At 33.5% G+C, this 24203-nt stretch overlaps 1 protein-coding gene across 1 annotated transcript; it reads left to right on the plus strand.

Moving 5' to 3' along the window:
• Positions 1-264: 264 nt before the first annotated feature.
• On the plus strand, positions 265-10122 carry LOC145684390 (uncharacterized). Its single transcript, XM_081756653.1, has 2 exons — positions 265-843; positions 8509-10122. Exons 1-2 carry the CDS (start codon positions 506-508, stop codon positions 9806-9808), a joined length of 1638 nt encoding a protein of 545 aa, XP_081612779.1. The 5' UTR covers positions 265-505; the 3' UTR covers positions 9809-10122.
• Positions 10123-24203: the final 14081 nt, after the last annotated feature.

Consider the following 24203-nt stretch of genomic DNA (forward strand, 5'->3'; position numbering starts at 1 on the left):
TTCTATTTTCATTTTATACTTCCCACTTTCCTCTAGTTTTTTGCCCTGTTCACATTGGCTTTTCGCCCTCTTTTCCTGTCTGAACTCCCTTCCCGATCTTGACCTTTCCTGATTTTGACTCTTTTCCCGACTTGTATCTTTTTCCCAATTGTGTCCTGGATTATTTTCTATTTTGCTTTTGAATCATAAATCCTCTGTTTGAGGTACACATTTGACCATTTTGAAATAGTAGCACATATGAGTAGTGAGTAGGTGCACCTACCTATTTGACCGATAATGGTCTCCGAGAAGACAAGACAAGAAAACATTTATTTGTCTTACTATCAGCTAAAACAATCTGTATTATATAAAATTTTCTGTATTTTATTAAAATCTGTATGTTTGATATCAAGTATTAAATTTCTTCTGTGAACGTTCTCGTAATGCATGGAATTTACAGTGGTAGAATAATATAAAATTCGAGTCTCAGTAACAGTTGAAATTTTGTAATAAATGTGCGCTCGTAATGGCTAGGAAAGCCTCTGTTAAGTTGGAATTTATGTGCGAAGAAGAAACCGATTATAGCTTCTCTCAGGAAGATCCACTTGAAGGGAAAGGATGGATATACCCAGCGATGTCAGACAACGAAGAATTAATATTACGTACAGCGGAAGGAATCAAAACAATGGCGAAAGATGAACCCATGACTCCATCGGATGTGAAATTAAACGTTGACATAGTGAAATCAGAACCTGGAGAAGTAGACTCTATACGTAAAAGTAACTTAGAAACACTAGGAAATGTACAGGATGAAGAGATATGTGCTTCGTCAATTAGTTCTTTAGATTTAGTTGGGCCAAAGAGGTAATGCAAAATTTTGTATATAGAATTTGGTGCAGATAGTCAAGACGGTTACATGGATTCGGAAATTTGTACGTATAATTTCACGAAAAACGCAAATGTAAGAGAAGTACCGCGAGAGTTGGATAATAATCAGGAATAAATATTAAGGGCTGTATCGCGAGTTCAATTTTTGGAAATTTCCCAGGTGAATTAGATAAATTATTTTGATTACTGAGGAAGATAGAGAAAAACTCAAGTGAGGGTAGTAGTTCAATATGTGAAATTGGTTGTTGTAGGCTAGTTTTGATGCTATAAGCAATAGTGTATGTGGAGGCGAAAGGGACTATTTGGCGGAAAGTTCCACTTGTTATGATTTATTGGCGGGGAAGGTAAAGCGGAAATGTCGCGTGCGTGTTAATGTTGTGACATACCTTGTCTGAATTTTATGAAATTTTACAAACATAACGAGCATGAGTTGAAATTGTGAGAAAGCTTGTTTACTTTTATCATCTGGAGCATTACTTGTATCGCCTTGAAAATTACTATTGTAGCTCGTATCACTTCCAAACCCACCTGTTTGCAACGCCCTCGCTTCCGCGCGTACCAACCGTCGCTGACGTGCATGCTCCCTTCGGACACAGCCCGCTCTACAGCCCATCAGCGTCGCCCTACACTGAATTGGTTAGTTTTCATTCGTGCTTTTTAGTGACCACCTAGTACAAGTAATTTTTTGTTGTTTGCACAGTAGTTTTTATGTCATGTATGAACGCCGTATTGATTCAGAAATATTAAGTTTTTAATCAAATTGTAAAAGTTTTTCACGCCTCTGTTCTGAAGGTAACTGAACCTAACCTACCTTTATGTTACGTAACGCAATGTAATCCAACCAGATGTAGTACATTTCGGTACTTTTCTTCGATTTTCGTTTGGTCTGGCGATACAGTACAAATGCTTGAAATTATATAGTTGAACATATTGTTAAATGTATACAAAAATACAGCTGGACGATATCACCTTTACAAATCTCACCCAGCTCAAAGTAATGCATACATTATTTTGTTCACTCACTTACTATATGTTTACAGTACGGGGTGCTCTTGATATTGATTCATATTTAACGAGGTGATGAACAGGGTGTATAGATTGTTGCGAAATTTATACCTGAAAGGTTTTAAACTGGAAAGAAAAAATATACGTAATTCACTTACACACAACGTATTACGAACATGACGAGACAGGATTACTCCGTGGGCTCTCCTAACGCATTTACAGAACACACGGAAAAATAGTTCTACAAAAATATAAAATTTTGATACAGTATCTTAATGAAAGAAAACTAAAGGAAAGAAAGAATGCAATAGCCATGCGGGAAATATTGTCGAGAAGATATACAAAAAAAATACTTATATATGGACTCCGATATGCTAATTTACGGAGAGATGAACAGAATTGAACACAATTCTCGTAATTAGGAACAAGTTTGAACAAGAATAAATGGAAGATTTTTCGTTGCTGTTATTTAGAATAATTGTTACCTAATTCTAGATTGTAAAAACAATAATTCAAAATTTGTACCCTCGTATAGTAACGTAAGGAAATGACAATATATTTCATCCATGGTTAGGAAAGCTTCCATCAAGAGTAACCAACTTCCGAAAATGCTTCAAGTAATTCGGTTTGAGGTTGTTTTTTAAGAAAAAGATGTTTCGAAATTTGGCCTTTCCATAGAAACTACTTTACTTGTATCTGTGGAATCATGTTATTGTCGTTAGATGGGTTGAAGAAATTACGATATATGCTTTATGAAATCTTGGTGAGCGAAAAAATGTTTGTAGATAGCATCTACGAAAGATATCCGTTTATTCTATTTATATCTTATTCCGAATTTGAAGTTATCTCCTGTGCCGATCTGCTGCCTACTACATGAGTATCTGAGTCAAGATCAACTATGCTTAATCGCTAAGTTAAGAAATTTTGAAATACTTCCTTCTGGAATCTAGAAGGATGCAATAATGCTCGTTAAGATGCGAGAAAAAAAAAGTCGTATTATAAAAAAAGTTTTAAACTTGGGCGAGTTAATGACGGCTATTCTACTTCTTACTTTGGACGGTATAAATTGAGATCGTTTTATTTTTTTAGATAATTGAAACATTTTTTTTTTCTAGAACCCAAAAGTATGAGATAATGCCTCCTTGTACAGTGGGCTGCAAAAAACCAGCAACATAAGCATGTAAGTTTATTGTGAAACCACGAAGGTTTTGTTACAAAATAAATGTACAGGGGAGGAAGCCGAAGTTTCTCCTGGCGTGATTCGTGCCACTTAAGCATTATGTTGATTGCCTGCATTGTTAGGTATAGTTTCACAATAAACTTACATGCTCATGTTGCAAGTTTTTTGCTGCGGACTGTACAAGTAATAAAAATTTTCCACTCGTTCTATCTGATACTTGTTTCGAACTTTACGTTTTGTATAATTTTAGACTGTGTTATTTTTTATGCACTATATTTTGGGTTATTGTTTTCTATAATCTAGAGAGATGTATCAATATTCGTCGGTAGAAGCCAATTTCTCAATTTAAAATACGTTTTGAACCTGAGAGCTAGTTGCGGTGATTTGGTTTGTAATTACTGAAGATAAAATTTGAGATTATGCTGTTTTTACGAGATGAGTGATGTAAACTTGCAGTGTCTCTTTTCTAAAATGTGCAAAGATATAAGAATAATTGTAGGTATGTATCACGAAACGTTATCTATTTCTTCTATTTGATAGATAGTTTGAAATATTCGTTATTACCATCGTGCTTTATAATATCGGAAAGGGCTTCAGAGATTTTCTTTCTCGTGAGAAAAAATGATTATATTTCTTCTGTACTTTTTTGAAAGAGTTATTTTGAAGTGAATTTTTAATCTAGTGGTTTACTTAAAATAACTTTTACTATAGTAGAACCTTTCTATTCAAGTGTACACCTGCGGGCATTGCTGTCTATTAGCGTTTACCAGTACCTCCCTCAAAAGAGGATGGGCACGTTACTATGGCCGAGAGTTTTCAATTGTTGGACGGTGAAGTGTTGCCACAATGGGCTATTTCATGGACTTCGCTATGCATTTTCTTCTTAGCCATTCTAACCTAGGTTATGACCGTCACTCACCAAGAACAAAGTGAATAACATATTCGTAACACAGCTAACGTCATTCACTTCTGATCTTTAAAAAAAGAGAAGGTTTTCTCCGTACGAGGACGGCGGGGTTGGGGCCGAAGTAGTTTTCAAATATGTTCCGCTGGCATACATCAGAAAGCAAGGCTCTAGACACATCATTGGTTACACATAGGTGTATTTTATTATTTAGGACTTTTGCGTGTTTTACTTACTTTTATTTAAATAGTGTTTATGAAAAAAAAAACCTTTTCACCAAAGTTCCGTGACATTTCTGAATTTTAGTGAAGCTTTTTCTGTTAATAAAAAGAAACAAACAATTCAAATTGGCTTTGTGAATAATTAAATGCTTCAGTGAACTTGAATGCAATTTTTACCTACATGAAGACATATCTTTTGAAGTAGCCATATAACAGATCAGAAACACATCTCTCATAATTTTAATCATAATTGTTAATTTAAACTATCGTTAGAAACAAATGTAAATTTTACTGGGCTTCTAGAATGTGAAGTACATGACAACAAATCTGAAATTTATATATTTAGACTTTGGAGTTGCACGTGTTGTTGAACATTTCCATTATCAGCTTTACTTCCTATTCTAGTTTGGCCTTAGCACGATGACAGATAAGAAATAATCCTGGCTTTAATATGATTTATTATATTTGTATGAAAAGAATTCTTAGGTAACCTGCACTAAAAATATGCAAGTTATACGAAACACAAGTGGAAAAATACAACTAATTTACAAAATTTTAAACTCAAATTTACTCAGATATTAATCTTTTATGATAGTAACATTTGAAAAGTCAAGTAAAAGGTCTTTACTGAAAACACTTCATGAAAAAGAGTCAAAATTGAATATAATTCTCATTCGTTGAAGTTTATATTTGAGATCTTCACTGTATGTTTGTTGAATATGTCTCAGTGACAGTAGCTGGTAACCACCATGAACCGTTTCCAGAATGCTCTTTACCATAATTTAAGTTTTCTCTGCCGCGCTTTTGCATGTTTTTCTCTGTTCGTGATAACTTTTGATTATGTGAATGGGAAACACGAAACAACGGATAATCAAATATTGCATTGTACCACTGCCATTGGGTTTACAGATATTGATCGTTGTGATTCTGAGTGCCACATTTACATTCTTATCCATGGGCGATGGTGGGTCTTTCACTGTTTGACTTCAACATTTTTGCAATACTCAGTTGTTGCCGCAAAATATGTCGGCAGTTCACATTAGGACAATGATAGTTGTATGAGTTTACGAGAGTAAATTCTTCTTTTGTTGATATTTGTAAGCCTGTAATGTACACTTCAACACCGCAAAACTTTTAGATTTGAATACTTATAAAATAATGCACTTTTGGTGTTGATATTTATAAAATAATACACTGCTTTCGCATTTAACGTAAGTTTAAAAGCTAGTTTAAAATAAAGGGAAAGAGAAGAAATAATTGTCATGACAAAAGTGTACATTTTCGTTTACTCGTTAAAAGTCTTTATTATAAGCGATTCACAAGGTTATCAGATCTGTAAGTCAAAGGATCTGTTACGGTTTTAGAACCATTTTCCCTCCGTAAATTTTTAAATTCTTCTTTAATCTTTTCGTAATAGGCAGTTAGTACGAAGGAAACCAGGCTGGAATTCATATGAACGAATAGATACTTACTGCTTACTTCACTTACAACATTCCTTTAAGTAACAGAAAGTAGTTTTGAATTATTTCATTTGAGAAGTAGTGCTTTCAAAAGAGATAATTTCACTCCTTTTGCTCCCTGATAAATTCGTAGGAATTTCTAACACTATTATACCAATTTGTTGAGGAACTAAGTTTATACCTTTATTTTCCTCGCTGAAAGGAATATGTAAGTCACCATTAACTGGTCCCTTAATCCAAGAGATTCACCCTTCATTATCCTAAACTTGTTTTATCTTCTTCACTGGATTCGAGATCCTCACAACTGAGATCCATATTGCCCTCAAGTAAACAGATTAATTCAGACTTAGTATTACCCAGTTACATGTATACTAAGAGTAAGATTTAGCTTCTTACTACAAACAAATTCAACAACATACACTGATGAGATTAAATTATATGTACGGATCAAGCCATCACACTATCTATGTATCTAAAGCAAATTCCCAGCTATTAGGTCTGTTACTGTAATGCTGATTAGAACATTCTGAATGATTTACAGAACAATAATAGCAACTAATAATGTAACACTCATTCGTACCGAAAAGTGAATTATTTTTTTAATTATCATAGTCCAGTCCTCTATGGAAAGTCTGTATTTATCGTATGAACAAAATTATATTATTGCTCTGGAAATTTCGAAAATTTTGAACTTTGTATTAAAGAAAAAGTGTCCTATTGGTGAGAGAAAAGATCGTAATATATGGTTCCTTCGTCATAAGTCTATTTCATTTGTATCCAACACATATTAGAATGCAGACTAATATCCTAAATATATCTCTTTATAATAATATATTATCAAAGATGAATTTACTGCTTGCCATAATAAGTTGTAAATTATGTTAAAAGAGGCAATAATGCTACGATCTGAAAAAAGTACCAATAGCCGTTTATTAGCTAAGCTTCTAAAAAATATTACATAATATTAATTTAAAGACACAAAAAATATTAAACAATTTATTCTCAATTATTTATAAAAACAGTTCACTTTTGTCCTTTGGTAGTTTAGCTGATGGAAACTTTGGATATATAATAATTAAAATATTTATTGACTGGTTTGCAACTAATATGTATGATTCTTTATATCTAGCGTGACGCATTCAAGGATAACCAGTTTTCACGCGCGAAATCATGTGTGAAAATACAACAGAAATTATATGACGCAATTGTAAGAAAACTTGAAGCAGCAAAGCTCGATCACTAGATGTATTAATAGTATTAAGTTGGTTCAAGTAACTGAAGATAAAGAGGATTGAAAGAAGTATTAATAATTGCTTTCGTATCTTTTGAGTTCTTATTCAAAGACTCGATCCATGCAGCCATTACCAGTTGACATAGTCTGGCTGAACCTCGAAAACTATTGTTTCGCTACTAAACTTTAGTCGTACACTTACCACTTGAAAAGTAAAACGTGATGGTTCGAATCTGCTGCATATGCAGATACGTATTCATAAAATGTAATGATTATTTAAATACAACTCGCACGCCTGCATATAAGATCAGTCTAACTTTGAACTTGTTTGATAGTTCGAAGTTGTCTTTCCCTAACTATAATATCTTTGACACGAATTCTTAAATTGCTCACGAAAGACGTTAACGGAGTGGTAATCGAATATCGTATTCATTTGAAACAACGTAGCTAGAAGAATACTTTCAATGCAATAAGGAATGCGAACAATTATTAATACAACATCAAACTTAAAAAAATAATAAATTAGTTAATAGGGTTTCTTGTTTCAGTAAGAGAAAAAGACTTGTATGGTCAATGAATCGAAGAGCAGATTTCTGTAATAATTTCTATGCTACATTTTAACGTTCGTGCATACTCGGCACACCCATGTAGCTATCGGTGCCAAAATATCAATTTTAGTCACTCAAAGTTATCACCGATATCCGATTAATCTTTCAGTTGAAGATATTATCTCCTAGTAGTGAACTATTACAGAAATTTAAATTTGACTTATTCAGGTTCGAAGTTAGTTGAATTTGTTTTAAAGCTAATGAAATCTGAACGCAGATGTTACTTTTATTTTTGTTTATCTTTCTCATGTCTACTGCACAGATTCGTGCAACTTCTGTTTCTCCTTGTATAATTGGGACAGAAACAACTACACTAAAAATGGGTTGGTTGACTAAACAGAAAATAAAGTTAATAAAATTTGGTAAAAACTACTAGCTACAAGATAGTGCTAATTACTTCCGTAAATATTTTCATAATAAAAAAAATAATTACATCCGTAAATATGCGAAACACAAATGCATTCTAAGATGTTATTAGTCCATTTGTTTCGTTGGAATCAGAGTTCTTTTAAGTAACCTAACGTTTATTTGTCTATAATATCTTGCAGCTAATATAATAATGGTTATCCTTATATTCTGATTCGGTGTGAGTTCTGATAACAAATGCCTATCGTGAAATTTTTTTCCAACTTTTCTTTTGTATTGTATTTCATCATTCATTTTGAAGTTTCCCCATTCCGAAATTTTTATGTATCGTTAATAAGCAAATTTATTCTTATTTTCTAATACAAACATTCTTAATGAACTTTCTAAACAGATTACGGTTGTATATTAAAGGGTAAAGGTAAGTTTAATTTGAGTTTAATTTTCTCGGAGTTCCCTCGTTTCCTCTCACTTTGTTTTGTTACATTTTATGCATTCTTATCATCACTATCGGTTTTAGCGTAATCGAATTTAGTATAGAGGTGTATAGTTATATATTTTTTATACGCAACCAATTGCATGTTTTTGGGCATTGGAAGGCTTTTATAGCATTTTTGAAGTTCATGTTTCTTTGATTTCATAAATAATTAATAAATGTATTCTTTTCAGTCAAGGAAATGCGCTTATCACACAAAAGGATGTATGTCCTTTTCCATCTAAGAACTCTCTAACTTATAAAATTAAGTCTAATCTTGCTCCTAAAGAAGAACAGCTTTCAAAAAGTCACAAATTAGCGAATAAAGGTTTCACAGAGAATGTATATCAAGAGTGTGGAACAAGATTTATTGGAAATGCAGATTCAACAGGCCAATTTCAAACACATATAGGTGAGAAATTACTCAAATATCAAGAGTGTGGTGAAGAATATATCCAAAAATATAATTTCAATATCAATATGTTCAAACGAACCATACAAAGGTCACATAGATGTCAGCAGTGTGGGAAGGAATATGTTCGTAAAGATAGTTTAAATGTACACATGTTAACCCATGGAGTTGCAAAACCTTATACATGTGATGAGTGTGGTAAACAATATGTTCGAAAAGATGAGTTGGAATACCACTTGTTAAGACACTCAAACGAGAAACCTCATTGCTGTTTGGAGTGTGACAAGGTGTTTATTCAGAAATATCAATTAAAAATACACATGCGAAGACATACAAACGAAAAGCCTCATAAATGCCAGGAGTGTGGCAAGCAATATTATGATAGAGGAACTTTAAAAAAGCACATGCTAACACACGCCGGAGAGAGACCACATACATGTCAGAAATGTGGTAAAGCATTTGTTCAAAAATGTCATTTAAACACTCACGTTCTAACTCACACAAAAGAACAACTTTTTAAGTGTGAGGAGTGTAAGAAAGAATTTAGCCGTAAAAGTAATTTAAAAATCCACATGTTAATACATACAGGAGAGAAACCTCATACATGTCACGATTGTGGTAAAAGATTTGCTCAGAAAGGTAGTTTAAATGTTCACAAATTAACGCACTTAAATGTAAAGCATCAGGAATGTACTGAAATATTTCCTCTGAAAAGTAATTTAAAAGTGTGCATGCTAAGGGATACAAGCCAAAACTTTTACACGTGTGGGGAGTGTGGTCGAGCATTTTCTCAGAAAAGTAATTTAAAAGTGCATATGTTCAGGCACACAAAAGAGAATCCTCATCCGTGTCAAAAGTGTAGTAAGATATTTGCGCAGAAAAGCCATTTAAAAGTTCACATGTTTAAACACACTGGTGTAACGCCTCATATCTGTCACAAGTGCGGGAAGGGATTTTGTCATAAAGGTAGTTTAAATGTACACATTTTAACACACAACGAAGAGAAACCTCATACACGTCGAAAATGTGGTGGGAGAGTTGATCGAAAAGGTCATAAGTCCCACATACTAAAAAACACATGAAAATCTTCATACTTGTCGAGTGTGTGGAAAGAGTAGTTAGATTCTAGGTTTAATTCCCACATTCTAAGACACTGGAAATAAAAGACTCCGGCAACATTGTAATTTCTATGGGTGACAACACTGAAAATTATTCAAGTTCATATTTTGTGTTTTAGAATAACATTGTCTGTGATTGTGATAAGTTATATTTCATTACCTCCTGTCACTTATGAATAAACAGTCAAAAGAAAAATTGTTTACTTTGTATTATTTTTAGTAAGTCTTGCTCTTAAGTTGTGAACATTTTTATATTCATTTAAAATAATACTAATATTAATTGGTCAATAAAAGTGTAATAAATAATGGTCATGTATAAAAATTATTATTTGTTTATCAAACGACTAGCATCGAGAATTTTCGAATTTGGAGTGAAGTTGGGCTAGCGTGTATTAAGCCCGTTACTAAAAATATGTTAGTAAAACTGTTAAAATGTCGGAAATTTTTGATAATTCCTGATCAAACGATCGATGTAATAACTGCCCGTTAGACTAAGAGAGGCGATGATAAAACAACGATGATGATATAAGAATTGGTGGAATGAGAAGTTGGGAGGAAATGGAAATACCCAGAAAACCCACGGACTTGATGTTTTCACCACAAACTTGATTTGGCGTGGATGGAACCAGGGAAGGAACTTGATAATTGCAATATAAGATACATAGAGAATTAATTTAAATACGGAAAAATTTCTTATTAGTAAAATAAAACATTAAATGTGAACGAACAATAGTAGTTGCTATAGTTGCAGCTGTAGAAAACGTAATTTGGCGTGGATGGAACCAGGGAAGGAACTTGATAATTGCAATGTAAGATACATAGAGAATTAATTTAAATACGGAGAAATACTTATTAGTAAAATAAAACATTAAATGTGACCGAACAATTTGTACCTTTTCGTCTATTTTAGTTGAAATAGTAGTTGATATAGTTGCAGCTGTCGAAAACGTACCTGGATTTGATAATGATAGTGTGTAGTACTCATAAGGAAAAAGAGTAATTGAATGAAAGTTTGCAGGAGCAGTGCCTTGTCGTTTCTTGTACGCAAAGATGTCCAAACTCATCAAATCGACATTCGTTTGTTCAAGAAGGGTATACGACGTTCGCATAGCACAGCCGAATCCAGCGGAAACATAAAGGATCTTTGGAAATAGGTGCAGAAAGAAAGAGAAATGGCCTTTGTTTTGTTTGGTAATCACCGAGTAAACAATGGCAGACACTTCAATAGATAAGATATTAAATAACTGGGAGTTAGAAGAACTGCTATGTACTTTTTCAGGTACTGTATGTAGTATGTTTCTTTTATAATACTATAATTGTGTATTACAGTATCCTAATTAGATAACCATTGACCTGAAGTTCACTGGATCATGACGTGCGGGTCCGCTACGCAGCAACAGTCAATTTTAGTTTTTTTTTAAAATTTTAAATTTAATTTCTTCAAAATAAATAAAAAAATCATCGAAAAGCAAATCGCAGTGCACTAGATAATATTATTTTGTATGTGATAACCATTGTCACGACTCACCTATCTGATTTCACTTTGAATCTATTTATATATTTTTCATTTTTAGCGGGTGCATAAACAGCTGCAAAACGAAAACAAATAGATGAATCGCGCCACGGTATTACATACAAAATAATATTGTCTGTGCAGTGCGGTTTTGCATTTCGATTATTTTTATTTTCAAGGAATTGCATAATCAAAATTTTGAGCTTGGCTTGTAACTGTATACTTATTTGTGAAAGTGTTATGTCATGTTTAATGTTGAAATGTTTACAGCAGCGGATCTAGGCCAGGCCCATGGGATTAGGCCCCCAGTTTTTTCATTGAAAACAATTTAAGCTATTATTTAAACATTTTTGAGGTATTATTTTATATATACCTGTCATAGTCTGGGTACTGGCTGGTCCCACAGTTTTAACCTTCTAGATGCACTACTAAATGTCTGGTAGGAACTTGTATTACATCGACATGGATTTCCAATTCGGTGTGCTCCCTCTCATAAGTATTTCAAAATGCATCCTACTATGTAGCTGTTAATATTAGTTACCATCACGAGTTCTTACATTATATAGTCAGAATGAGGGGCGTAACATTCATTTTTGGAGCACATTTTTTGATGTAATTTACATAATATTTTCGTCAGAGGCTGGCAGTGGTTATTGTTTTATGAATAGGTATATTGCAACGTCTGTTTTCTTATATAGATATATACGTGTATTCTTAGATACGCAACGAATCTGCACTTTTTCGTGTGCCAATATAAATATTTTATTTTCAATCTTGTTGTGTCGATTGGAAACTTTCACCAGAGATTTGGTTAGTAATATTGGGCCTTATGCAGAGTCGTTTTGACGCCTGATTAATGACCTACGGTGGGTTTGTCTAAATGATGGTTATCAAAAGTGTATTTGGTCTCTGATCAGGACGTAGTACTTGTAGTTAATCAATGTGACTACTTAATCTAGAGCAGAGGGTAGGCCACGGTTTAGCTTGTGCGGCACATTTAGGATTGCATGTATTTTCATGTTTACAGACTCCGCATGCGCAAATCTTTTCCATAGTTGCCACATTTACTTTTCTCAAACGATATATTGTAGTTATATCAGTTAATCATATCCAAATTAATCTTTTAGTTGTATTCAAAGTAGAATCTCAATACCAAAATGTACACCTTAGTAAAGAGCTAATATGCCACTAACTAATCTGTGACTAACACTTCATTAACGAATTCTCTCTGAATACCTCCCATGAAATTTTATTTTCAGTGAAATTCGGCTGCTATACATTTTATTCTAATAGCGAAACTCCACAATGCATTGTTTATGATAGTAGTTTGGTTGGATTATAATTAGGAACTTTTTATTGTTTATAGAAGAATGTATTTACGATTCCATTCTGCTGGATAGTTTCAATATGCGTTATGCTGAAGTTAATATTTCTAGTTCTTAAACTCACCGATTCGATCCGAAGTTTAATACATTTTTTACGGGTAATAGAACTGTATTAGTATGGAGATTATAAACGTAATATTTAGATTTTTTTAATGAATAGCTTACAGTAAAAGCTCTCTTAAATGTTCTACGATTAGTACACGATCGTTTACCGTTCTAGTAAATAAAGAGCATTGAGGGAATAGAAAATGGTAATTCTGTTTTCATTTCGGTAGTAGTTATTTCAATTTGGAGAAGGTTTGGTTAGGTATAGGCATGAAGAGTTCTTTAAGACATAAATTTGATTTGATTTAACCTGAGTGCACTGTATAATATTCCGACTGCGGTATTTCAAATTTTAGTTTCTTTTGACTAGCAATATATCTTTAATTGAATTTGTGCATAGAAACTGTTTTAGCTCCGAAAAAAACTTATAAGAGTTTACTTCTATTGCATGGGTACTCGAAGATTTATTTGTCATCTTCCGAATTTTAAACCTTTGATAGAATTTATTAAGTTTAGAACTTAGCACTGCATTTGTTTCTGAGCATTTCACATCTTATGCCATGCTTGTATTTGTTTACACATTTTGCAAAGTTTATAGGAGTGTGGAATTTAGTATATCCTAACATTATTTAGTTCATAGAAAGTGTGAGAAATAGATAATATTTCGGAAATCTAAGGAATTTTTTATAAATTTTATGGTAATTTATTATCAGTTACGACTTTGTTTTGGTTTGTTTACGTTACGAATTCAACGTCTCCCCTCCTCTTTAACCGAAATACTGAGCTTCTACATTTAAAAGGCTTAAGTTTACTTACAGAGAAGGTTTGAATTTATATAAATGTCGATATTTTATGCATTTACTCGTTCACCCACTTATTCATATTCTCATATTTATTTATATTATTATATAACAATTTTACTTCATTACCTTCTTACTATTCTTATTACATCTTACGTTACTCAGGTTCGTTTATTGTTGCATTTCTACAACTTTGAGACTATATTTATTTTGATCCTCATATGATAACCTGTGTTCTATATTTAGTTTTTTCTTTTTTTTTGTTGCATCGTGTCAACATACCATCTGCCAGGGTGTTCTAAGTAAAAACAGGCTTATAATCTCGTTGTTCCCCCTCCCCAATACACGTTACTGTCTGAAATCTTCTTTGACATACCCAGAGCTCAGGTTGAGCGGAGTACCAGTGTTAATCTTCCTCTGGCCCATAACCGGTTCATGCGTATGGGATGAAGTCAGGAAGTGAATTCGTTACGGGATATTTTTGAGTTTAGTACATAAACATTCTTACACATTCATCTAAACATTACATTCTACAGTTACATATACTGATCGCATTTTATATAAGGTTCCAAATTCTCGTCAATCGATACGTAGATACAAAAATGTTAATGCAACATATATATATATATATATATATATATATATATATATATATATATATATATATATATATATATATATATATATATATATATGGTGTTAATGAACTATACTCACAAACTGTAGAAGATGATTTCTTACATCAAAATAAGAGAAAAAGTTCATATGTATCTAAGGGGAAAGACAAACTTCAAGAGGCCCTATTTCGAATTCCAGAAACTATGGATGGTGGTCCTTATCAGTGTAAAGGAAGTCACGCATTCTCAATCCAAAAATTCATATTTCTTTAATGTTCATTGGGTCTACAGAGTATCCTATGCAGGTGAAATTCCCAGACATGCCATCAGCCGAATTTTGAGATATACTCTGAATTTATATTTGGTTTAAAGTAGGCAAACGAGAAGCCTTGATAAGAGTGAACACGAAATTCTTCGGCGCGGTGTCAGAAGTCAGAAGAGGATCGTCAGCAGTACCGTCTCTTTGTACTTGCGAAAACGCATACTTCAATGTTTTTTCTTTTGCACGCTTATAAATGAAGAAAACGTGAAATGTACCGTGGCGAAATACATCGCATCACACTTTATTCCGAACACAAGAATCATGAAGCGTCCGGTTCCTAACACTTCCGACTTCCGTCTGAAACATTGGATGTGTATTGTTGTCAAGGCTTACTTCCTACCTACTTTGGACCTCCATGCTATCTGGGTATATCTGAAAACTGTACTAAGAGCATATCTAAGCATTACACCCTCTAAACCTATTAAAAATTGACAAAATATTCACTTTTGGATTGTGTATGTCAGGCTTCCTTTACGCTGATAAGGACCACCACCCACAGTTTCTCGAATTCGAAATAGGGCCTCTTAAAATTTGGCTTTTTCGCGATTTTGAACAGCCCTAGCTCTGAAACTACGCACTTTCCGACATAGGTAAATATGATTTTTTCTCTTATTTTGATATGTGGAATCAGGTCTTACAGTTTGTTGGTATCGTTCATTAACACCCGATATATATATATATATATATATATATATATATATATATATATATATATATATATATATATATATATATCTGCTTATGCTTATGACATCAAATATGATCCGAAGCTTGGAGTATATTAATATTTGTTTGCATATATTGTTATTGAAGAGTGTTCTAATAATGACCATCGACTTCGATTTTATAAAATTTGAAAAAAGATTTTTAACTTTTTATTTTGTGATTAATTTGAAGGCATTTTATTACACTGTCATTAAGAAACCCATATACATCATCTTACGAATCAATCATTATGGAAGAATTTCATGTGTATGTTGCAGCAGCAGTACCAATCTTTGAAAGTTTCATTAACAAGTATTCTTTTTTTCTTTTTTTAATTGATGTTCTGAGTAATTGCGCGTTCTGTGTAAAGGTGCAATAAGAATCTCTCTCTCTCTTTCTGTTTCCAGCTACCGGCATAGGGATATGGGAACTACCAGATATGCTTTCGTGTGTACATAAGTTAGTGTGTGTGTGTGTGTGGCGGGGTCGGGGGTATGAATTATTTATTACGATCACTTAGTGGAACTTACCGTAACATTCCGCACGATAACTTTTGAACGAATGCGAATTTTTTAATTCTGTTTTTTGAAATAGATAAATAGAGTAATTATCTCGAGGAAGTTCGTTAACGGAGATTATTTAGTCAACAGAAAGTGGTGCAAATGAGCCATTTCCGGTTTCAACGTTGATCACTGTAGAGCACATACTGTAATAGATAGCGACAAACGGTTTTCGGCAATCGATTAAACGTTTCAAGGACAACTCCCATATTCATTCTTAACATTATAGTAAAACCGGAAGTGGTATAAATGAGTCATTTCCGGTTTTTTGTTGATTACTATAGAGCAAAAACGGTAAAAGATAGCAAGAAGCAATTTTCGGCAGTCGATAAAGCGTGTGAAGGACAATTTTCATCTTCACCATTAACATCCTAGTAAAACCGGAAGCGGTAGAAATTAACTATAATTTCCGACTTCAAATTAATCTACATAGGGAAATAGGGAGAAGCTGTTTTGGGAAATCAGTTTAGCGTTGTGGGAATAAGTATTGTTTCCTCTCTTAAACTTCTAAATAAACCGGGAGTGGCAAAACCCAACTACTTCCGGTTTCACTGTTGATCACAATAGATTAAAAACCGTAATAAATAGCGAGAAGCGGTTTTCAGTAATCAATTAAGTGTTCCAAGAATTTTCTAATTCGACTTTAATCTTTCTACTCAAACCGGAAGTGACAGAAATCAATCACTTCCAGTTTAAGCATTGAGTGTTATAGAATATATAGCGAAAAGGGAAGAGAATGGAAAATTTATTAAGTGCCCAAGAGTGTATTCCATCTCGACAGTAATCACTCTACTCAACTAGGAAGTGAAAAAAATATATACTACAACTTCTGATTTCCAAATCAGTTGAGAAAATATTACGTAAATCTTTACTGTTTTTACTATTAGGATTACGTAGTGAAACTTGTAACATTGTAATGTTTGTACAAACGTCCGTCCGTTACTCCGTACGATGACATTTGGACGGATGCGAATTTTTAAATTGTTTTTGCAATAGAAAGATACAATGATTATCTCGAGGGAGTTCTTTAATAGAGAAGATTCACCAACCGGAAGTGGTATAAATATGTCATTTCCGGTTTTAATGTTGATCATTATAGAACAAAAACGGTAATAGATAGGGAAAAGCGGTTCTTGGCAATCGATTACACGTTTCATAGCCAACTCTCATCTTCATTCTTAATAGTCTAATGAAACCGGAAGAGGTACGAATGAGCCATCGAGAATGGACAATCGAAAAAGCGTTTCAAGATTATTCTACGTCTTCACCCTTAGCACTCTACTAAAACATGAACTGGTACAAATGAACCATTTCCGGTTTTAACGTAGATCACTATAGAGAGAAAAGTGTAATAGATAGTAAGAGGTAGTTTTCGGCAATCGATAAATAGTTTCAAGAATAACTTTCTTCTTCATAATTAACACCTTAGTGAAAAAGATGTGGCAGAAATTACCTATAACTTCCGGTTTCAATTTAATCTATATAGTGTAAAAACTATAAGTTATAGAAACTGTTTTTGAGAACTAATTTAGCGTTGTAGGAACAGGTATCATCTCTATTAAACTTCTAATCGAACCGGAAGTAGCAAAACCCAACTACTTTCGGTTTTAGTGTTGATCACTATAGATTAGAAACTAATTAGCGATAAGCTGTTTTCTGTAATCAATTAAGTGTCCTAAGAATATGTTCTGTCTCGACTCTAATCTTTCTACTAAAACTTGAAGTGGTAGAAATCAATCGCTTCCGGTTATAACATTGAGCGTTATAGAATGGATAGCGAGAAGGCTTTTTTTGGTAATTCATTAAGTGCTCCAAGAGTATATTCCATCTCGGCAGTGATCCCTTTACTCAAATCGGAAGTGAAATAAATATACTAGAGCTTCTGGTTCCCAAACCACTACACAAAATATAACATGATCCTCTTTAAGATTTTATTATTATTAGGATCACGTAGTGGAACTTGTAATATCGTCATGTTAGTACGTACGTATATACATACGTCCGTTATTTCGAAAGATAACATTTGAAAGGATGCGAATTTTCTATTATTATTATTATTATTATTATTATTATTATTATTATTATTATTATTATTATTATTATTATTTTCAATAAGTAGATAGTGTGATTTTCTCGAGAGAGTTCATTAATAGAGATGATTCGACAAACAAAATGGTATAAATGATTTTTTTCAGGTTTTAACATTGATCAATAAAAAACGAAACGATAATGGATAGCGAAAAGCGGTTCTGGGCAATCGATTTTACGTTTCAAGGGAATCTCTATTCTTATTCTTAACATTCTAGTAGAACTGGAAATGGTAGAAATGAGCCATTTCCGATTTTAACACTCAGTACTATAGAGCAAAAACGATAATAGATAACGAAAAGATGTTTCTGGCAATCAATTAAACTTTTCAAGGATAACTAACCTTCTTCACATTTAACAAGCTAGTAAATTCTGAAAGTAACAGAATTGAGCCATTTCCTGTTTCAGTGGTGATCACTATAGAGCGAAAACGATAATATATAGTAACAAGCAGTTTTCGGCAATCTATAAAGCGTTCCAGGTGTAACTTTCATCTTCGTACTTAACACCCTAGTAAAAAGGAAGTGTAGAAATCACCTATAACTTCCGGTTTCAATTTAATTTACATAGAGCATAAACTATAAGATATAGGGAGAAGCAGTTTTATGGAATCAATTTAACGTTGTGGGAACAGGTAAGTTATTATCTCTCAAACTCCAAACCGGAAGTAGCAAAATCCAACTACTTCCGGTTTTAGTGTTGATCGCAATAGATTAGAAAAGATAACAGATAAGGAGAAGCGGTTTTCTATAATCATTTAGTGTCCCAAGAATATGTTCTATCTCGACTCTAACCTTTATACTAAAAGCAGAAGTGGCATATATCAATCACTTCCGGTTATAAATTGAGTGTTATAGATTGGAGAGGTAGAAGAGATTTTATGTAATTCATTAAGTACCGCAAGAGTGTCTTCCATCTCGACAGTAATCTCTGTATTAATACCAGAAATGAAAGAAATACGATACAAATTCCGGTATCCATATTAATTGAGAACATATTACATAAAATCCTCTTTACGGTTTTTACTAGAGTTTATTTTTAAATTAAATACTAGCCGGATGTTCACTAAATTTTGTGAGCTACTAGCCCATTCCCTAAGGAATAAGTACTGGCATATTCTGTGGTCAAACTCGGCCAAGAACAGGGTGGACGCGGGTTGCGTTTCATACCTTATTTCTCGATAACTACTTAATTAGCCAGCAGCATTTTCTTGATAACTATTGGCCGAATCGGAACAAAATTCGGTGGTGGGCAGCCCTCAACCTAATTAAGATCTCTACATTTGCTGGTCGAGTTTGGCCAAGTTTTGGACTTGATTTGCGTGTGGTAATTTATTTCTCGGTAAACTCTTGTCAGATCCAATCTGAAGGATTTGCCATTACAGAAAGCCGCTCGTAACTGTTTATGGATTTTGCTTTATAGTGTTCAGCGTAAAACCGGAAATGCTTTATTTCTACTACTTTCGGTTGGTAACGAAAGGAGATGAAAAATATTCTTGAAACGCTTAATCGATTGCCGAAAACCGTTTTTGTTTTATAGTGGTCAACGTTAAAACTTGGAAAAGGTTGATTTCTACCACTTTCGGTTTATGGATCACTTCAATTAACTAGCTCCTCCGAAATAATTACTCTACCCATAGTTTGCAAATAAATAAATAAATAAATAAAATAAAAATTTGCTTTCTTTCAAGAGCTATCGTGCGCAGTAACTTAGTCGCAGCAGCTATCGTGGTCTGTTATTATATTTTTTATTATTATTATTATTATTATTATTATTATTAAGTATTCTACCTGCTGGCAGGTACTGGGACTAATGGGAGATGTGAATGTGATTGTGTGTTTTCTTAGGTTCTGGTCTGGAAATTCTTCTTTCACCTTTCTCGGTCTTCAGCTTTCTCCTTTTATTCCCAATATTTGATACCATTTTTCAAATCATCGACCAACTGCATTCTTCTTCTTACTAATTCCTTTCTTACCTTTCATCTCTTACTTTCAACTTTTCTCTTCCTCAGTGGGTTGAGAAAAACTAATACGTTTCAATCTGGTTCCTTATAATTATTACCAGACTGCAGTTTCCTCTATCTATTTTTGAATACTATTTTTAAGAAATTGAATTATTATTATTATTATTATTATTATTATTATTATTATTATTATTATTATCGCGTCTATGTTCTGTTATTCTTTTAACTGTTAGAGGATAGGTTCATTTTTTCTACAGTCTCACTTTATCTATAATGTACTTCGGTATTATACTTAATGTTTAGTTAACTCAAGAAAAAGCGGATCTAGTTGTGTGAATCCTCCATTTCATGCTAGCCTTCGGTGATCATATAGTACTGTTCAGCGAGGTAATTTAACAGAAGTACAATGTTCTTATAGAGTATTCGTTGTAGTGTTATAAAGTAGGAAATGATACAAGACGCTGTGTAAATAATAATAACCTTATTCGAAGTTTTGGGATCTTCTAGGGCAATTGTTCCAACATTTTTAACAAGCGCCCACATTCTTAAACCCTACATACTTCACGCCTACATCATTCGCGATGTCTTTGACCGTTTCTGCAATTTTATTTGCAGCATTGTATTCTCAAATCATCAGTAATAGCAACAAAAATAATAACAATAATAATAACCTATACTGTATATAAGACAGCATAAGTGAGTTACTCATTATCGACCAAGCCATAATGCTATAATTAGCAAGAATACTCTTTTTGACGAAAGCAAGGGATAAAGAAGGATTTTTGGAAATATGTATCCTTAGGGGCGTAAATAGGATAGTGTATCTTGCTAATCCCTGAGGTAAGTAAGATGAAACTAGGCATATAAACTAACCATTAAAAATAACTGAACATGTTTCTCACAGTTTCTGAAAATTCCGCACCTAAACAAGAAAGGAGTAATTCGTATAACATTAATTTTTCAACTGTATTTTATTTCATTTATTTTTGGAAAATGATAAATGTCATCATCATAGGTATTCTACCTTTATTAGCAGGTCACTTGCCGCAGCTGAGAAGCTTCCATGCTCCACGGTCCTCCGCTAACCTCTTCGTCTTCGCGTATGATCCTTCTGTTTTTATATAATCCATTAATTGTAGTCTCCTTCGCCCCCTCCCTCTCTTTCCCGCCTACTTACCCTCTAGGACGTCCCTCATGATACAATCTCTTCTTAGACAATGTCCCAACCAGTTCCTCTTCCTCTTCCTAATATCTAAAAGTGTTCTTTTCTCACCCACCATTTCTAACACTCTCTCATTCGTTATCCGCTCGACCCAACTAATTCTTTCCATTCTTCTCCACGCCCACATTTCGAAGGCTTCCAGTCGATATTCATCACCTTTACGTAATGCCCACGTTTCCGCCCCATACAGTACAACACTCCACACGAAGCATTTTATGGTCTTTTTCTCAACTCTTTATTCAAGGTCCCAGAAAACACTTTTCTTCCTCCTAAAGCTTCTTTCGCCATTCCTATCCTTGCTTTTATTTCAAGTTCGCACTTCATGTTATTACTAAGATACTACCCAGATATCGAAAACTATTCACTTGTTCTATTTTCTCCCCTCCTACTTTTATATTTGACACAGACCCCTTCGTTCCAATCACCATGGCTTTTGTCTTTCTAACATTTATTTTCATCCCATATTCTTCAAAGCCCTTTCTCATTTTTTCTAACATTTTAATGATTTTCTTTTCAGATTCTACAACAAGCGCCATATCGTCTGCAAATCTTATGCATTTAATCATTCTACCTCCTACCGAAATGCCATCATCATCATGTAAACTCTTTTTCACTATCTCTTCTAGATAGAGATTAAATAGTGTTGGCGAGAGGCAGCATCCTTGTCAAACTCCCCTTCCAATTGCACTCTCTTTCGTCAGTTCTTCCCCTATCCTAACACTTACTTGTTGGTTCATGTATAAGTTTCTTATTAGTCTTCTATCTTTCCATTCCAACCCTATCTTCGTTAGAACTCCCAACAACAATTCCCAATTCACGCGGTCAAAAGCCTTTTCTAGATCAATAAATATAACATACACCTCTTTCCCTTTTTCTATAAATCTTTCACCGATCGCCCTTAATAATCCAATTGCATCTCTTGTGCCCTTGCCTCTTCTGAACCCGAACTGCTCCTCCTCAACCTCTTTATTCGTTCTTTCATATAACCTTCTGTTCAGTATTCGGAGCAGAATTTTAGCTGCATGAGATATGAGACTAATAGTTCTATAATCCTCACATCTCTTTGGGTTCGATTTCTTAGCCATCGGTATCATGATCGTTTTCAGAAAGTCTTTTGGCCATTCTCCTTTTTCATATATTTCATTGCATAATCCGAACAATTCTTTCTTTCCCTTGTCTTCTATATTTTTAATGAATTCGATTGGTATGTTATCTATTCCAGTTGCCTTTTTATTTCTAATCTCGGATATAGCCTTTTCAAACTCATCCCTAAGAATACTAAATCCTTTATCATCCTCGCCTACTTCATTTTCTACTTCAGCATTTAGGCTACACGGTCTATTCCTACTCTCAAATAAGTCTTCAACGTATTCTTTCCACCTTCCTATGACCTCATTTCTCTCGCTGACTACCTTCCCATTCTTATTTTCTACTGCCATCATAATACCCTCTTGATAAATGTAAGAATTCTTTATATTGGAGACGTGAAATTTCAAAATTAAACTCAATTAGAAACGAACCAATACATTTTTAGGTTTTCCGAAAATTCTGTCTTAAGATGAGAATGGAGGATAGTGTCTGCCTATTAAAATTTCTGCATTTGCTTACGTTTGAGGTGTGAAATTTGGCTTTGATTTCTTAACTATAAATAATTGAACGTATGTTTCCGGAAATTCCCCTCTTAAAGATTGGGAAAAGAGACGATTTCTATAATAATAAAATTTACCACTATTTATTCAGAAAATATCATGAAATGTGAAATTCGCTTAAATTCGTAACGTGAAATTTCGTAAACCAACTGTGAACTAAAAAGAATGGAATAGGTATTTCAGAGTTTTCAAAATTCTCCTTTTAAGCAGAAGGAGGGAGGAATTAATTTACTTATTTCTCGACATTCAAATCGGCGTTTGCTGTCTCATCATCATAGAATGTTCGAGGAGAATTACTGAACATATTTAGAACTACTCTAGAGCATGGTTTCATCATATCGCTTTCACTGAAATGCGTATCCTAAGGGGAGGGGTCAAGGTCTAAAATATTTGCTAAAAATACAGTATCTTTCAAATCTCTCATGTATGAAGATGAAATTTAATATAAAAACCAAGTAGACACGCAGCCCAGCGTTTTAGGAAATTCCACTTCCGTCTCATCTCATGAAAAATGATTGAGAATTTTAGAACATAGTTAGCACTTGGCTGAAGCCATTTCTTAACCATGTCAGTTTCATTAAAATCCATATCCTAAGAGGGTGGAGGAGTTAATATATACGACAAAAATTAAATATCTTCCAAGCCAAGGAGATGAAACTAGGTATAGCTATACACTTTTTACTTAACGAGGTCATCATGTGGACATGCCCCAGCGTTTTCGAAAATTCTGCTTCCAAAAGAGGTTACAGTGTGGCAAAGTGTTTGAAACGTCTGAAATGAATTTTTAAACATATTTAACATGTGGGACATTTCTATTTTATCAACTCACTTCGAAATAAAAGAATCGTAAAAGCAGAAGAGAATTTAGATTTCTTGCAAAGAATAAATACTGCATCGTATGAAACACATTTTTGAACATCGTCGAGCTAGGGGTTTTATTTCACTTTTGTTCAAATAAGTTACGTAATGGGGAAAGAGTGATCAAATATAACTTTCAAATATTTCCCATAAACCTATTCTACCCGTACGAAGAACGGGCTTGCATATAATAATAGTAAATAATAATAGGCATATTCTCACAAATTTATATTTATTTCCAGCAAGATTCCTGCATAGCATTGTAGTGCAGTGGAATATTATATTTTATCAGTTTTGTCAATGAAACCACAGTTCTTACAGCATAGTTATTTCGTGTTTAAATATTTAATTTAATGTTTTTTACAACATTCGTAATATTTGTAATTTTAAATTTAGTTCTGTCAGAGACTCGCACCCATAGATTAGGAGCCACTGCTCTAAGGACTACCTAGAAAGTTTGAATTTACACCTACATAGGATTTGTGACGTGGGGTACCAGTAAGAAAAATTTTTGAAAATTCACGAAAAGAGGAGGAATTGTGGTGAGAGTTATTTTAATAAGATACCCTCATCTCCGAAACGTATAGGACTGTGAACTTAAAATTTGGTATTTGGATTTCCAATTTAAAATA

This window comes from Thermobia domestica, chromosome 4, assembly GCF_964235325.1.
Source record: "Thermobia domestica chromosome 4, izTheDome1.hap1.1, whole genome shotgun sequence".
Lineage (NCBI taxonomy): Eukaryota > Metazoa > Arthropoda > Insecta > Zygentoma > Lepismatidae > Thermobia > Thermobia domestica.